This window comes from Perognathus longimembris, chromosome 12, assembly GCF_023159225.1.
Source record: "Perognathus longimembris pacificus isolate PPM17 chromosome 12, ASM2315922v1, whole genome shotgun sequence".
In the NCBI taxonomy this organism is placed as follows: Eukaryota; Metazoa; Chordata; class Mammalia; order Rodentia; family Heteromyidae; genus Perognathus; species Perognathus longimembris.
Window position 1 is genome coordinate 2,511,822 of NC_063172.1, and position 16,191 is coordinate 2,528,012.

Below are 16,191 nucleotides of genomic sequence, written 5' to 3' on the forward strand. Positions count from 1 at the left end.
GGGGGGGGGGTCCCGAGCACTTGGCCTCCTCGGTGCACCTCTGCCCGCGCCCATCAGGCGGGGTTGCCGTGCCCCCCCCCCCCACCTCCGCTCTCATGATTTCTCTGTCCCGGCGCGCACTTTTTCCCCCTGATGACCTTGGTGTATGTATTTGTACGAATCACCTGTCTGTTGTAGCAGCTCAGCAGGCCTAGTTTGTCCTGGGGGCCAGCTCCAGATCTGTCTCTGTGCCTGGCTTCCCTTCGGTACACGTCGGCGTTCGGTTTGCTAGCTGTCTATTGTGTACACAGACGGTGAAGGAGTCCACTTGCTGCTTTGCCGGTGCCCTGTCGGGCATTCCTACCCCTCTGCAGCTCTGCGTCCGCCATTGAGCTCTTGGGCCCTTACTTGCTTTCCAATGTCCCTGACCTCGGGGTCGGAGCTTGGCAATGGCTCTAAGGCCAGGGCCTAGAATGGACGCAGGGCCTGGCCCACAGGGTTCCCTTCTCTCGGCAACCACGAGTTTCTTCGTGCCAAAGGCGGGCGGGCTGCCTCCTGTGTCCCTCGGAGGTGTGCAGCGCAGGAGGCAACGGGGAGCTGCCCCTTCACCAGGGGCCAGCTCCGGTGCGCGTGCGGGCCAGTGCCTGTGCTGCATGCTTGCTGCAGAAGGCTCCCTCACCTTCCGGAGAAAGAACAGAGGTCGGAGGACACACCGCCCACATCTGTCAAACCCAACAGCTGGGCACGGCCAGCCTGCCCAGAACATGACAGTGAGGGCCTTTACCTGTGTGCGCCCTGGCGACAGGGCGACCGCGCGACCGTGCTCCTGCACGAAGCGTCTTCTCCTCGCCGCAGGTCTCTGGGGCTCTCCTTTGGTCTCTAGCTCGCGACGTCCCCCAGATGGGGTTGCCGGCCTACTTTGGGGGAGGCGCGCACAGACAGCTCCTGGGCTGTGGAGGCTCCGATCACACGTCCACACGGCGTGCGGGCGACTGTCCTCGTGGGCGCGGCTGAGGGCGATCGCCGCGGCTGTCCTCTGGCCGCCCCTGCCGCCGCCGTCGCCGCCATGCCCGTGCGATGCTCAGGAGTGGCACCGGCTTGCAGCTCCTACGCTGCGGCCAGAGCCGGCCCGGCCCGGCTACCCGAGGGCACCCTGAGCCCTCCCGCCCGCGCACACGCTCCTCTTCACCGTCTCGCGTGGACACAGGTGTGTCTCCGCACCGCCGTGGTCAGCCACGGTGGAGGAGGCAGCAGAGGTAGTGTTCTGTGCTACGCGAAGCCCCACGCCAGTGCCTGGACTCCAGCCTCAGGCTGCTGGCACGGTGGGTCTCAGCCCCGGCCCTCGGGGAGCGCAGGCGTGCCGGGTGGGGCTTGGTGGGGGTGGTAAGGCCGGGACGAGCGTGGGGCCTGAGGAGACACCACGCGGCACCGGGGGCACCCGCGCGTCGGGTGCGGAGAGGACGTGGGGTGGAGAGCGATGGCGGAGGGGAGGGTGAGGACGGGGCGTGCGCACCGTGGGTGCGGAAGTGACCTCGGAGCCGGGGGAGCCTCCGGTTACCTGGGCTACGGGAGCTGGGCAGGGACGGGGGGGGGGGGGGGAGGGGGTCTACGTGCCGCTTTGCAGGGAGAGAAGAGGAGGGAAAGGGCTCCGTCCCCCGGCTGGGCTGACCTCACGGGAGGGACGAGGTGTTTTTCTCACCCGTGGGGGGAGCTGGGGCAGCAGGGACTCAGGGCCGTGGTCCGGGCCGCCCGCTGGCTCCCGTGGGCCGGTGTCTCGTTGGGTGAGGCTTGGCCGGCAGGATTGGGCCAGCTTCCTTCTGGTGGACGTGGGCCGCGCAGGCCCCTGGCGTTCGTGAAGATGGGGCATGCTGGTGGCCACAGTTACTCCCTCCCCACTCTGGCTCTGTTGTGGATGTGCAGGTCTGTCCTGAGCTGCTTGTCTGTCTGTCTGTCTGTTGTGGATGTGCAGGTCTGTCCTGAGCTGCTTGTCTGTCTGTCTGTTGTGGATGTGCAGGTCTGTCCTGAGCTGCTTGTCTGTCTGTCTGTCTGTCTGTCTGTCTGTTGTGGGTGTGCAGGTCTGTCCTGAGCTGCTTGTCTGTCTGTCCGTCTGTTGTGGATGTGCAGGTCTGTCCTGAGCTGCTTGTCTGTCTGTCTGTTGTGGGTGTGCAGGTCTGTCCTGAGCTGCTTGTCTGTCTGTCCATCTGTTGTGAATGTGCAGGTCTGTCCTGAGCTGCTTGTCTGTCTGTCTGTCTGTCTGTTGTGGGTGTGCAGGTCTGTCCTGAGCTGCTTGTCTGTCTGTCCGTCTGTTGTGGATGTGCAGGTCTGTCCTGAGCTGCTTGTCTGTCTGTCTGTCTGTCTGTTGTGGGTGTGCAGGTCTGTCCTGAGCTGCTTGTCTGTCTGTCCGTCTGTTGTGGATGTGCAGGTCTGTCCTGAGCTGCTTGTCTGTCTGTCCGTCTGTTGTGGATGTGCAGGTCTGTCCTGAGCTGCTTGTCTGTCTGTCTGTCTGTTGTGGGTGTGCAGGTCTGTCCTGAGCTGCTTGTCTGTCTGTCTGTCTGTTGTGGGTGTGCAGGTCTGTCCTGAGGTGCTTGTCTGTCTGTCTGTCTGTCTGTTGTGGGTGTGCAGGTCTGTCCTGAGGTGCTTGTCTGTCTGTCTGTCTGTCTGTTGTGGATGTGCAGGTCTGTCCTGAGGTGCTTGTCTGTCTGTCCGTCTGTTGTGGATGTGCAGGTCTGTCCTGAGCTGCTTGTCTGTCTGTCTGTCTGTTGTGGATGTGCAGGTCTGTCCTGAGCTGCTTGTCTGTCTGCCACAGCCCGGCCACCTCTGCCGCCAGGACACTCCCCCCGCAGGTTCAAGGGAGGGGAGGAGTCCCCGTTCCTCCAAGAGTCCACCACACAGAGCCTCAACTAAAAAGATGGATTTATTGGGGAAGCAAAAAGCGGGCTGACCGGCCAGGGACGCAGGGCGGACTCAGGCGCTGCCACTGGGACCACGAGGCCACTCAAGCAGGGGTTTAAAAAGGAAAAAAAAACCCACATAGCCAAGCCTGGCCACACGCAGGTGGCCAATGAGGTGACAACACTTACAGGGCATGCCAGGTCACACGCAGGTGGCCAGTGGTATTACAGTCTGCCACATAGTATCTGTTTGAACCAACTTATCATTTTAGTTATTTGGCACACGAATTTGGCGGGTCCCCACAGGATGCAGGCGGATACACTTTAATCTTGGGGGCGGAGTACTATTGTTGGCCTGGAACATTCCACAACGCCGGTGGTCAAGCAGTTTCTTATCACAGGAGTGGGGGGACCCTCCCCGGATTCCCAGCCGACAGGGCGCGGCCCTCAGCCCCGAAGCTGGGGGCTGGGGGGCGGGGAGGACCTTAGTGGAGATGGAGTCAGCTTCTGCCCTCGTCAATCTGAGACGGAGTCAGCCTGACTCCCCTCAACAGTCCCCAGCCTGCTCTCCGGGGCTCTGGCCGGCCTCACCTTGGTTTTGGCAAGAGCGTGTTATGATGGCCGCCAGTGCCATCGACCCATGGGCAGGCCCCTCCCCGGCAGACCTGGCGTGGGCACTGCTGGGGGCGCAAGTGGGAGGCCTGTCAGCCCCAGGTCCTCCCCTCCACCACCACCCCCCCCCATGGTAACAAACATCTGTTGCTGCGACTCGGCAGGGCAGACTTGACTGGGCTTTGATACAACTTGAAGGCCTCGTAACGGGGTCCAGGTGTAAGGGAAGCAACACCCCAACATGCTTTTGTGGGCATGCCTGTACTGAGACTTGAACTCAGAGCCTAGGTGCTGTCGTTGAGATTTTTGCTCAAGGCCGGCACTCTGCCACTTGGGCCACGGCTCCACTTGGAGCTTTTTGGTGGTCATATGGAGAGGAGAATCTCATGGACTTTCCTGCTCTGACCGGGTTTGAACTGCAGTTGTCCGATCTCAGCTTCGTGAGTAGCTAGGATTACAGGCGTGAGAGCCAGAGGCCGAGCCCGTCCCCGGGCCCGCGTGATGTCATTGTGGAGAGAAGGTAATGCACTCCCGCAGAGGCGGGGTGTGTGATTGCAGCTCCCAGCAGCACCACTCTTCTGGGCCTGCTGGGGCCCTTCTTCCAGACCTTCTGGAAGTTCTGCTGTCTGCATGTGCAGCACCTTAGCAAGTTCTCCCGTGACAGTGCGACCGCGCACCCGCACACAAACCCACATCAGGTTCTGGGTGGACAGTCAGTCCTTCTGCAAGAGTCCTGAGCTGCAAGACTAAGCTCCTGTGTTACAGGGTGGCTTGGGAATGGGTAAGCATTGCGTTTTCTGTGGGTTCCTGACAGTTGACTCTGCCTGGATGCTGTCTTTATCTGTTTCAGGGAAATAGTGGAGCACATGGTCCAGCACTTTAAAACACAGATCTTTGGGGATCGGAAGCCAGTGTTTGACGGAAGGAAGAATCTATACACAGCCATGCCCCTTCCGATTGGGAGGGATAAGGTAAGACCGGGTTGCGGGCGTGGCGTGCCGGAATGAAACTCCTCTACAAGGTAGTTAATGATTGCTGTGCACCGTAGGAGAGCCATTAAACCTCCTTTCCTCACCCGGTGGTTTGTGGTGTGTCTGTGGGGGGGGGGGGGGGGCGTGGTGAGTACCATTTACCACACCTCCCACCCCCTGGCCAGCAAGCTCCAGGCCCCTCCCAAACAAGAGTGGGGAGCCCGTGCTGCCCGGGGACAGGTGCTGGTAGCACCTGTGAACATGGCGTCTTTAGGCAGCCACTCATCTGAACGCCGTCATGGTTATGGTAGCACACCTCCTTTTGCCCCGTCTATCCTTGTGGCAGCTTTATTTAAACAGTGATGCGACTCCTGCCCAGAAGTCATCACTTGAACACGAGGTTGCTCCTGGGGGGTTGGTGGGGATGGTTCTGTGTGTTTATCTCGGGTTGCACTTAGACCCTGAGTGCTGGTCCTGAGCTTTTTTTTTTTTTTTTTGTCAAGGCTGGGGGTGTGCCACTCCGACTTTCTGGGGTTAATTGGAGAGAAGAGTCTCTCTCGTGCCTAGGCTGGCTTCAAACCGTGACCCTCAGATCTCAGCCTCTTGAGTGGCTGGGATGGCAGGCGTGAGCCCCCAGCCCAGCTGCTCACTTGTTTTTGTTACATGAGAAAGAAGCGCGGAAGGAGCCGTTCACAGTGTTGTTTGTGTGGGTTTATGGCTAGGCACTGGGAGGGGCATTGGAGAGTTTCCTGGGTGGGGGGGTTAGGGAGGGGCCTCCTGTTAAAGTCCACGTCCTCCTGGGAGCAAACAGCAGGCGGGGAAGGGAGGGGAAGAGGGTGTAAGCCATCTCCCCACGCCAAGCCCCGTGGCCGTCCTGAGGGTCTTGTCCTGCCTGGGGGGGGGGGGGGGGCGTGCTGCCGGCCTCCTACTTTCTCATTTGCCCTCTTGTTCTTTACCTGGCCTGTAGCCGGAGAGAAATCACCGCGAGTCCATTAGCCGGGCCCCTGCTTAGAGGCTCAGCAGGGGCTGGGATGGTGGTGGGGGGCACTTTCTCCCTGGGGAGGGCCCCCGTAAGGCGTTTGCCTGCCTGTGCGGTTCCTGAGCCGAGCCCCTGCGAGCACCTGGGAATCCAGGGCCTTAGCGAGGTCATGTCGCGGGCTCCCGGTCCAGTGGGAGGTACGCAGGCTTCTGGTCAGGGAGAGGTGTGGGAGTGAGTCCTTGCTCGATGAAGCTGGGCACGTGTGCGCACACGCACGTACACGTGCGCGCACACTCTGCCCAGGCGGTGCCTCTCGCCCTGTGGTTCGGACCCCGACGTGCTTCGGTCGGCGGTGCTCAGGGCAGGAAGCCCTGCAGCTGCTCGGGCCCGGCTGGGCGGATGCGGACTGTGTGCCAGCCGCTGGGGGCCGGGAGTCTTGGGGCTGGTGCCAGCCCCCTCTGGTTCAGCGGAGCGTCACCGTACCGGGCGGTTCTTCCCTCTGCAACCCTGGGCACCCAGCCGGCCTGGGTGATGTTCAAGGCCAGGCTGTAGGGGCTGCAACTGCTCTTCTAGTTGGGCCCCCGGGGGGGGCTGGGTGATGGCACACAGACCTAGACGAGGCCAGCTCTCCAGAGAGCCCCGAGGGCACCCTGCCTGCCAGGGGGGTGGGAAGGCAGAGTCGGGGCTGTTCTGAACAGTGTAAATAAATAAGCCTGTGCTCGCATGGGAAAACACCCCTGCTCTCTCCTCACTGGTGTGGTAGCAATGAGGGGTTCGCAGGCCCCTCCCCCCCCCCCCCCCCCCGTTGGCAGTGCTGGGCTTTCACACACGCTCACCGCCACAGGGCATCAGGCCATTTCTGTGCCAGTGGAGGGAAGGGCGGCCGCTCTGTCAGGGGAACCAGCTTTCTGCCCATGTGCAGTGACCTCCCACCTCCGCCCTGCCAAAGCCAGGCCCTCTCTGATCACACCCTGGTGTGCCTCATGTTCTTGCTCCGTGGTCTGAGCAACGTACGTGTGTGTGTGTGTGTGTGTGTGTCCGTCCGTCCTGCAGCTTGAACTCAGGGTCTAGATGCATTGTCCCTGAGCTTTTGTGCTCAAGCCTAACACTTTGCCCCTTGAGCCATAGATCCTCCAGTTTTGGCTTTTTTTTTTTTTTTTTTAATAGTGGCTTCAAACTGCGATCTTCCGGACCCCAGTTGCCTCCTCCACAGTGGGGGTGGAGACCAGAGGGCACCACAGTGGGTTGTTAGGGAAGTTCATGGTGGCAGGGCACAGGTGTTTCAGATGTGTGAGGTCCGTCCTGTCTAAAGGTGGACCTCAGCCTAGGCCCGGTGAAGATGCCAGCACCTCGGCAGACAGCAGGTGTACAGTCGAGGGTTGAGGAAGACACAGCGGGTCTCTCGCTGTCTGTCTCTCGTCTGTCTGTCTCTCTTACACGCACACCCCTAAGTCCTCGGAGGCCTCTGTCTGTAAGCGTGAGCTGGTGGGTGAGTAGGCCAGCGAACCAGTAAGCGTGCTGGGTACTCACAACTATTGGCCTGACATAAAGGCTAAGCACAGGTGTGAGTAGGGGTGCTGTGTCAAGCACTGGAGACCCGGGGCAGGGGGCGCCTGGCCTCCGCTGTCTGCACATCTGCTTCTGTCACCCCACGAGTGGTGGCCGGTTGAGCCCCGTTGCTGGGATGTTTGGGCCTTTGAGGGCCCAGCGTACACAGTCCGTGGCCTGTCAGAAACGTGGGGCCGGCTCGTTGGCGCCTTGCAGAGCTGTGGGGGGGTCACCGGAGGGGTTTGCGCTCCACGGTCGGGTGGGCCCGCGGCCCAGGGATGACGTAACCTGGCCCTGTGTCCTGGGCTGAGCAAGCCGACAAAGGCAGCCTGGCCTCCAGGCGGCCGGGCATGTGCAGGTGGTCCAGCGGGGAGGGTGGAGGGTGGGTAGTTGTGCTGGGCTAGCCCACGGCGCGTGTCGGTCCCACACGCTGGCCGCAGGTAACCACGTGCATTCGTTAGAAATGGCTAGGCAGAGCTGGGCCCTGGCGGCTCATGCCTGTAATTCTCCTCGGGAGGATGAGATCTGAGCAGCGCCGTGGTTGAGAGCTGTTCCAGGCAGAATAGTCTGTAAGGCTCTTGTGTCCAGTTAGCCACCAGAAAACTGGAAGCTTCGCTGTGGCTCAGAGTGGTAGAGCGCCAGCTTCGAACACAAAAGCTCAGGGCTATCTCGCGCCCGGGCCTTGAGTCAAGCCCTGGGACTGACAAAAAGGAAGAACGAAATTAACGGGGAGAAGGGGTGATGGCACAGAGGTGCCGAGATGTGACGCGAGCTCCCTCGCTCGTGTGAGCGATGGAAGTCCGTCTGTAAGAAAGGGCTGAGATTGAGAGAGCTCGGGAGTCGGCTTCTTGGTTGCACCGAGTGCCGTGTGGGCCCGCAGAGGCCCGCGGTGAACTCGCCCGCCCGTCCTGGGCGGCCTCCGGGGAGGAGTGACCGCGTGTCCTTGTGTCCGCAGATGGAGCTGGAGGTCACGCTGCCGGGGGAAGGCAAGGACCGCATCTTCAAGGTGTCTATCAAGTGGGTGTCCTGCGTGAGCCTGCAGGCCTTACACGATGCACTTTCGGGACGGCTGCCCAGCGTCCCCTTTGAGACGATCCAGGCCCTGGATGTGGTCATGCGGCATTTGCCCTCCATGAGGTGAGGCGCGGGGCGGCCACGGGGGTGTTCCGTGGGGAAGGCCGGACCGACGCGCGCACGGACGCGTGTCCTAGGAAAAGGAATCGCGCGCGTTGTCCGCCCAGCGCGGAGGGCTCGCCCCGTCTCCTCCGGGGCGTCGAGGCCCCTGCCACTGTCCTGTTGGGCGCCCGGCACAGAATGGGGCCCCACCCTTGAGGAAGCTTCTCCCTGGCGGCGCCTGCCACCACCAGAGTGGGGAGGTGACCGCGGCCCCTGTGCGGGAGCTTCATGAAACCGGCTTGTGGGGGCGAGGCCCCCACACACACACGTGCACACACACACGTGCACACACACAAGGACCTAAACGCCAGAGAGAGCAGAAGCCTAAATCTGACGTTGCGCTTCACGCGTAGCGATGGCAGAGCCAGGACCGGCTGCCACCCCTGGCAGGGCCCGGCGTGTCACCGAATCAGCGCTCAGAACCCTTGGCAGGAGGCGCGCGCGCCGTTGCCAGAATACAGTCTATTTTTAATCGAGTGGCAGACGTTACTATGATTTTTCTTTTCTGAGTTCTTGCCGTTCGTTCTCGTTAACGGTACCATCAGGGGAGGAAAGCTACACATCTCAAGTAGGACGTGCACGGGCCATGGGTGTGGCCTTGTCACCGTGGGACAGCCCACCCGGAGTCACGTTGGCCCCGCGTGGGGTGGGAGGGGGTGGCACAGGTCTTCGGTGGCCCAGTCGCCCATGTGGGAGCCCACGGGACACGCTGTCCTCTGTGGCCGGGCGCCCTCTGCCCGGGGACCGCTGTGCACAGTTGCCCTGACGTGAGGGGTGTCCCACGCGGAGTTCCTCGGCCCTCCCCATCCCCCCCCCCCCCCAATGCAAGCTCAGGCCCTGAGAGCAGAGAGCTCTGCTGCCCCTCCGGCGCTCGAGGAGGGAAGCCAACCCCAGCCTCTCTCTCCCTGAGGCCTGGGACCCCGCGGGCCTGTCACACGGTCATCGAGCTGTCCCTACCACCGCAGTTCCACTCCGTGGTGACTCTGCGGTGACGCGCTCAGCTGCTCATACTGGGAGGTGGAAAGTGAGCGGGAAGATCTTAGATGAGGGTGCTCGGGGTGGGGAGCCCCCACACACACACACAGGCCTGAGCTGTCGCTGTACCTCGCTCTTCGCAGGAAACGTGGAGAATGGGCCTGGGTTGTGTGGCTAAGCTGCAGCCACGGTGGGTCTTGGCCCAATAAGAAAGGCCCCTGGGTCGTCCATCCCCCCCCCCCCCCACACACACACACCCAGCGTGGCGTGCTAATCAACACGGATTTCGTAGGATACGCAGGAACGACCCCGTGTGTTGGGGGGGGGGGGTGCCGCCGCCCCTTCTGGCTGCGCGTCTGCTCAGGGTGGCCTCTGGCTTGCAGGTACACGCCCGTGGGCCGCTCCTTCTTCACCGCGTCCGAGGGCTGTTCCAACCCGCTGGGCGGGGGCCGGGAAGTGTGGTTCGGCTTCCACCAGTCCGTCCGACCTTCTCTGTGGAAGATGATGCTGAACATTGACGGTAAGCGAAGCCCTGGGGCCTCCACGGCGAGTCCCTCGAGACCGGGCCGACCACAGCCTTCGTGGATGTGGGACGCGTGGCCCCTGGCCGCTGTCACCTCTGTGGTTCTCACATGCGAGTCGGGATTCCTGGGAGGGGGGGCGGTGCCAGCCCCTCAGACTGGTGAGGAAGACACGCCTCCGAGACCTGCTTCCTGAGACCAGGCCCCAGCTCCGTTCCCTGCCGTGAAGTTAGTGATCCACCACGGGTGGAGTAATCCATTGATAGCAAAGTCTTCACGACCCAGTCGCTTCCCAAGGGCCCTGCTTCTGAAGGTGGCATTGGGGACAGAGTCTTCACTCAGTACATGAGCCTTCTGGGCGACCCTGTACCTAAACCACACCTGACACTGCTGCCCCTCTCTCAGGAGACCCCTACATCCCCTCTGCTAAAGACCGATGCTCTCTTGTCGCTTGTGTGTGCACGCGTGCGCGTCATACGTGTGCTTGAACTCAGGGTCTGGGTGCTGTGCCAGAGTTTTTCTTGCGCAAGGCTGGCACTCTACTGCTTGAGCCACAGCTCCGCTTCTATGTTTCTGGTGATTCATTGGAGATGGGAGTCTCCCAGAATTTCCCACTCGGGCCTTAGATCTCAGCATCCTGAGTAGCTAGGATTAGTGATGCGAGCCATTAGTGCTTATTTTTAAAAATCCTAGAAAGGCCTAGGTGGTGTGTCTTGCTCAGAGATGCATTTATGCCAAAACTGCTACACAGAGGTCAGATCTCAGAAGCCCGTGCAGAAGATGGTCAGGCGGTCTGTTAAAGTCCGAGGATTGTGACTGTCAGGATCTGTTAAGATAGGTTAGAAAGTGAGTTAAATCTTTAGATTCCGCCAATCCCTTACTGCCGTGGGGCAGGAGTGCGGATTCCCCCGCTGGCTCAGTGTGTTCTTGGGCCATTGGGTGTGAGATGTGGGCTTTCCCATCCCAGAGACTAGAGCGTGAAGCCGGGCCCCCGCGGCCAACGGCCGTCAACCTAGCTACTCGGAAGGCTGAGATCCGAGGGAAACAGGTGGAAGTAGGAAAGTCCATGAGACACTCAACCTCCAGTACGCTACCAAAAAGTCAGGCATGGGCTGGGAATGTGGCCTAGTGGCAAGAGTGCTCGCCTCCTTTACATGAAGCCCTGGGTTCGATTCCCCAGCACCGCATATATAGAAAATGGCCGGAAGTGGTGCTGTGGTTCAAGTGGCAGAGTGCTAGCCTCGAGCAAAAAGAAGCCAGGGACAGTGCTCAGGCCCTGAGTCCAAGCCCCAGGACTGGCCAAAGAAACTAAACAAAATAAGTCATGGGTGAAGCTGTGGCTCTAGTGGCATAGTGCTAGCCATGAGCGTGAGGTCAGGGAAGCATGGAGGCCACGTGCCAGCCCCAGAACGGGCCCCCAAACCGTCAGAGCACCCGGGCCGCAGGGTGAGCTCCGCGGGAGGAAAGAGGCTGTGTCCCGGCTGTGGCCTGCGGAAGCCGCTGCGGATCTGCCGGGCCTCTGTCCTCCTCCTCTTGCTGCCGCTGACGTTCGTCTCTGCCTCCTTTCCCCTGTGCAGTGTCCGCGACGGCGTTCTACAAGGCCCAGCCAGTGATTGAGTTTGTGTGTGAAGTTTTGGATTTTAAAAGTATTGAAGAACAACAAAAACCTCTGACAGATTCCCAAAGGGTAAAGTTTACCAAAGAAATTAAAGGTAAGGACCCGCCGGCTAAGCGGCGTCAGGTTGGGGGCTGGGCTGCGCCCCTCTTGGCTCCATTGAGGGGGTGCTGGTGGTGGGCAGGAGGGGCCCCCCCGGAAGAGCTGGAGCGGTGACTCAGTGATGATTGGGTGTGAGGAGTAGACACGCCCCCGGCCCAGCCGCGTGGCGGCCCCCTCCTGTGTGAGCGCCCCAGGCCCCCCTACACACGTGCAGGCCCCATTCCGCGGGGCCCCGGGCTTCCAGGCTGCTCCTTCCTTCAGCAGGCAGCACGGCCCTGGCTTTGGCAGCCTGAACTATGGCGCTGGCCTGTGGGGAGCCCCGGCCCCGCCCTCGGGGCCCAGCTGCCCCTCTGCACGCTGGGCCTAGCGGCCTTGGTGCTGACGGGCAGGAGGGGACATTCTGGAGGGCGAGGTGTGGCTCCCGAGCTCTGGCTGTGACGCGGAGCGGGACGTGGGGGCTGACGCCTCCGCCTGTGTCTCAGGTCTAAAGGTGGAGATCACGCACTGTGGGCAGATGAAGAGGAAGTACCGCGTCTGCAACGTGACCCGGAGGCCGGCCAGCCACCAAACGTAAGCCGGCCCTCCTTTCCCGTGTCACACGCCCCTGCCCCCCCCCCCCCAGCTCATGGCTCGGGAGACCCCCAGCTCCTCGGGCCGTGCTGGGCTTCGGCCAGGCCTGGGTGCGTGCGCGCTGGCGGCCTGCGTGTGTCTCCACTTCAAGAACCCCTTGCTGTCCCGGGCCGTATTGTCACCTGCCGGCAGTGGACGGGGGCCCTGTAGGGAAAGTGCTTTGCCCGTGGCCGTGTACGTGGAAGAGTGGAGACACCAAGGCGGTGACTGGGCCTTAGTTAGCAGCAGGCCGAGTGTGGCGAGGCGTGTGCCTGTGGCCTCCGTTCCCTGGACCCCGGCAACCCTGGACAGAGCGGCAAGGCTGCCTGTCTGTCAGCGCCGTCGTGGCCTTTCGAGATTCGGCCTCGTCCTGAGTTCTCTGTAGACTACGCATTAGGGGAGTTGGCGGCGGTCACTCGTTTGTGACCCAGCGGGTATAAGGGACGGGTGCGGGGAGGGGGGCCGTGAGAGCAGGTCAGGACTTGGCTTCCATTCCCAGAGTTGCGGGGCGTTTTCCGCGGGTCACCCTGGCGGGCTCGGCGGGCGCACACGCGGCCCCGGTGCTCCTCCCGGAGATCCTCAGCGCCTCCCTCCTCCCCCAGGTTCCCGCTGCAGCAGGAGAGCGGGCAGACGGTGGAGTGCACGGTGGCCCAGTACTTCAAGGACAGGCACAAGCTGGTTCTGCGCTACCCCCACCTCCCATGTTTACAAGTCGGGCAGGAGCAGAAACACACCTACCTTCCCTTGGAGGCAAGTGGCTCCCCGTCACCCCGTTCCACCCGCTCGCCCCTGGGGCCACATTGGGCCAGGAGGATGGATGGGGCAGGTCGGATGGTAGGCCCAGGGAAGATGTGGCCGAGAGCGGTGTGTTTGGCCTCTTTCCTCGGGCGTCCCTTTCTGGCGGCCTCGGGAGGCCCTTTGTGTCTCCCCTGGCTGTTCTTTGGGCAGCCAGGTTCATGCACATTTCCTCCTAGTGCCCACCAGCACTCTCAGGCTGCACCTCTGGTGGATTGGTGCCGGGCCGCGGGGGTTTGCGCCATGCCAGCTTGGGGCGGAGGTGCTTCCTCGGCGAGGAAAGCCTGGGGGCAGCCCCCTCCCCGGCTGCCGGTGACTTGCATCCTCTTCCTAGGTCTGTAACATAGTGGCCGGACAGAGATGTATAAAAAAGTTAACGGACAATCAGACCTCAACCATGATCAGAGCCACAGCCAGGTCGGCCCCCGATCGGCAGGAGGAGATCAGCAAATTGGTGAGCACGGTGTTCTTGAGGGCGGGCGGCCCTGGGGTAGGGCGCGGAGGCTTTTGACGGACCAGACGCTGGCTGGCTGGCGGGGACAGAGGGCCCCGCCCCATCGGACCCCCACCCTCTCTCTTTTTCCCTGCTCAAGATGCGAAGCGCGAGCTTCAACACCGACCCCTATGTCCGGGAATTTGGAATCATGGTCAAGGACGAGATGACGGACGTGACCGGGAGGGTCCTGCAGCCGCCCTCCATCCTGTACGGGGGCAGGGTAGGTGTGGCCTGGGGGGAGGGGACCTGCCTAGTAATGGCCGGGCGGCTGCCCCCCAGCCAGCTCCTGGTTCCAGCCAGTGACCGTGGCGCAGACCTTGGCCAAGGGTTCCTTCTGCTGCTCCGCGTTGCACCTTCCTTTTTGTGTTGTTGTCGGGGGAGGGATACTGGGGTTTGAACTCGGGACCTTGCGCTCTCCACTCTCACTTGAGCCACCTGGCCTTTTTGCTGGTTTCCTGGAGATGGAGCTGCCACCCGGGCTGACTTCTAGCCACAGTCCTCCAGCTCTCGGCCTCCCGGCACCTGGCTGGACAGCACCTGTGGGTACCCGAGGGTCTCCGCAGTGACGGGTGTGACCACCAACTCTGCTGGCTCGACTCGTACTCTTTACATGTGACTCGGGGGGGGCCCCTGCCTCTGACCCCTAGAACTGCAATGCTCTTATTCCATCCGGGGTACAGAACTTGAGTTCCTTGGGGACCTGTGTGGCCGGCGGTGTTGGGAGCCGGGCTCTTTGCCTGGGGCCTGAGCTCCTGAGGTGTAGACTGATCGGGAGACACTGGGCGGAGGGCCTGCTGAAGTTCTACCCCAGCCCTTGACACCTGTAGTAGTGTATTTGGGTTTTTTTGTTTTTTTTTTTCCTCTCATAGTAAAATGCAAGTTTGCGTCTCAGTGTTGAGGTTTGAGCCCAAGGCTGCAGGTTCTGTTCATTAGATGTTTGGAGGTGAAAAAGATGCAAACCAATCACAGAAAAGGCTGAAAGGCTGTGTCGGGTGCTCAGATCCCTTCCTGGAATGGGTGGCGCCGTCGTTCCTGTTACACACCATTGCCTCGGGCGTGCACGTCTCCTGCTCCCTGAGTGTGCTCCTGTGTGTTCTGCCTCGGTGTGCAAACAGCAGCTGCTCTCGTCCAGTGGCAGAAATCTCCACGTCATAGACATTCAATTTTTTTTCCCAGTCCCGAGCTTCTTTTTGCTCGAGGCTGGTGCTCTACCGCTTGAGCCACAGCCCCACCTGTGGCTTTTACTGTGTATGTGGTGCTGAGGGATCGAACCCAGGGCTTTTCATGCGTGCTAGGCAAGCACTCTGCTGCTAAGCCACATTCCCAGCCCAGATCTAATGTTCCAAGGGAGGACGTTGTCCACATTTCTGCCACATTTTAGTGGAGGAAACGTTCCACCACCACCACCTGTCATCCTGCACGCTGTCCTCTTGTCAGTGGAGGAATTAAGTACCATGTGCAGCAGAGGCTCAGCCGGGGTGGCTTTGCCCCGGGGGATGTCTGGCAGTGTCCAGAGACATGTTTCGTTGTCACAGCTCAGGGCAGAGTGGAACTGAGTCTCCAGTGCGGAGAGTACTGCCCCGTTGCGGTGCACTGGCGGTCCCCCGCTGAAGCCGGGCCATGGAGCCTCAGGCTTGCTGCACGACAGCACCTGGCTCGTGAGGGGCTTCCTAGGAGGCCACGGGAGGAGGCTGGAGTGACAGCCGCGCCGACACGTCTGTGATCTGCGCTGACCCACCCAGGTCCCCTGCGTGGCCCCTCCTGGAGAGTCACCTGAGAGCGGTCGGATTCTGTGACATCTTTCTACTAGAGAGGAAACTAGGCAGCCGTGTGGCTTGAGACTTTGGGATGGAGACGGCTTCGGTGCCTGGCAGAGCGGCCGAGCAGAGGGCTCGGTCCTCGCTGGCTGCCTGGGGGCTGGGGGCATCCCGATGGTGCCCTGCACGAAGGACAGGCAGTTGACAGGCTGGGAGGGAGGGGGAACGGGCAGGAGGGAGGGCAGTTGGATGGGTGTGTGGGTGGGTGGAGGGTGGGTGTGCAGACAGGCCTTGCAGCAGAGGGAAGGCCTCCTGGGGCGCCCTGGGGAGGGACTTCTGGCGCACATCATCTCCCCGTCTTCCCGTGCCGGGCTGGTGCGAGGCACGGGCAGCGTGGGTGAGGGTCTGGCTCCGGCACTGTCCTCCAGGTGACGCGGATGGGGTCCCCACTTCCCGCTTGCTGCTCACTCTCCGCGTCTTCCTGTTTGCAGAACAAAGCGATCGCCACCCCGGTGCAGGGCGTGTGGGACATGAGAAACAAGCAGTTCCACACCGGCATCGAGATCAAGGTGTGGGCCATCGCCTGCTTCGCCCCCCAGCGCCAGTGCACCGAAGTCCATCTGAAGTAAGCCGCGTTCCGGCATGGCGGGGTGGGGGGGGAGCGCGCATCACCTGCCTACTGACGTGAGAGGTCGTCAGTCATTGCCTGACAAAGGAACACCTGTCTGGGTTAGTGTGGGCCAGGGCAGGGCACAGGTCACCTGGATTGTGGCTCTGGGGACCTGAGATTCAGAATGGTGTGGGCTACGTACTAGGCAGGGCAGCCCCTGCGCGGGGAGTTTGAACGCATAGGCAGAAGCTGAGGCTCAGCTACTCTGGAGGCGGAAGTGTGGAGAGTTTCAGTTTGAGGCCAGTCCTGGCAAAAAGTTAGCAAGATCCCACTTCGGGAAACAAGGCGTGGCGGCTCCTGTCCACAGTCTCGGCCACGCCAGAGGCCGTAGGGTAAGAGGACTGAGATCCCAGGCTGGCTCCGCTCACTTGGCTGACGTGAGAGACGTGGATCGCCGTCTCCTCACCCCAGTCGCTTACGCGAGTCGTGAGATGGGACTTGGGTTCCGGCTTTGTCCGGGACTTGAGGTGTTCTACCCAGTGTGGTGGTCCACAG

At 61.6% G+C, this 16,191-nt stretch overlaps 1 protein-coding gene across 1 annotated transcript in view; it reads left to right on the plus strand.

Annotated features, from left to right (window-relative positions):
• The window catches only part of Ago2 (argonaute RISC catalytic component 2), a 59,808-nt gene that overhangs the window by 32,456 nt on the left and 11,161 nt on the right, over positions 1-16,191 (plus strand). The window contains exons 3-11 of the mRNA XM_048358450.1: positions 4,333-4,453; positions 7,936-8,117; positions 9,515-9,651; positions 11,230-11,364; positions 11,852-11,939; positions 12,581-12,728; positions 13,108-13,227; positions 13,367-13,489; positions 15,518-15,651. Of these exons, the coding sequence (XP_048214407.1) occupies positions 4,333-4,453; positions 7,936-8,117; positions 9,515-9,651; positions 11,230-11,364; positions 11,852-11,939; positions 12,581-12,728; positions 13,108-13,227; positions 13,367-13,489; positions 15,518-15,651 (1,188 nt within the window). The remainder of the gene's footprint in view (positions 1-4,332; positions 4,454-7,935; positions 8,118-9,514; positions 9,652-11,229; positions 11,365-11,851; positions 11,940-12,580; positions 12,729-13,107; positions 13,228-13,366; positions 13,490-15,517; positions 15,652-16,191) is intronic.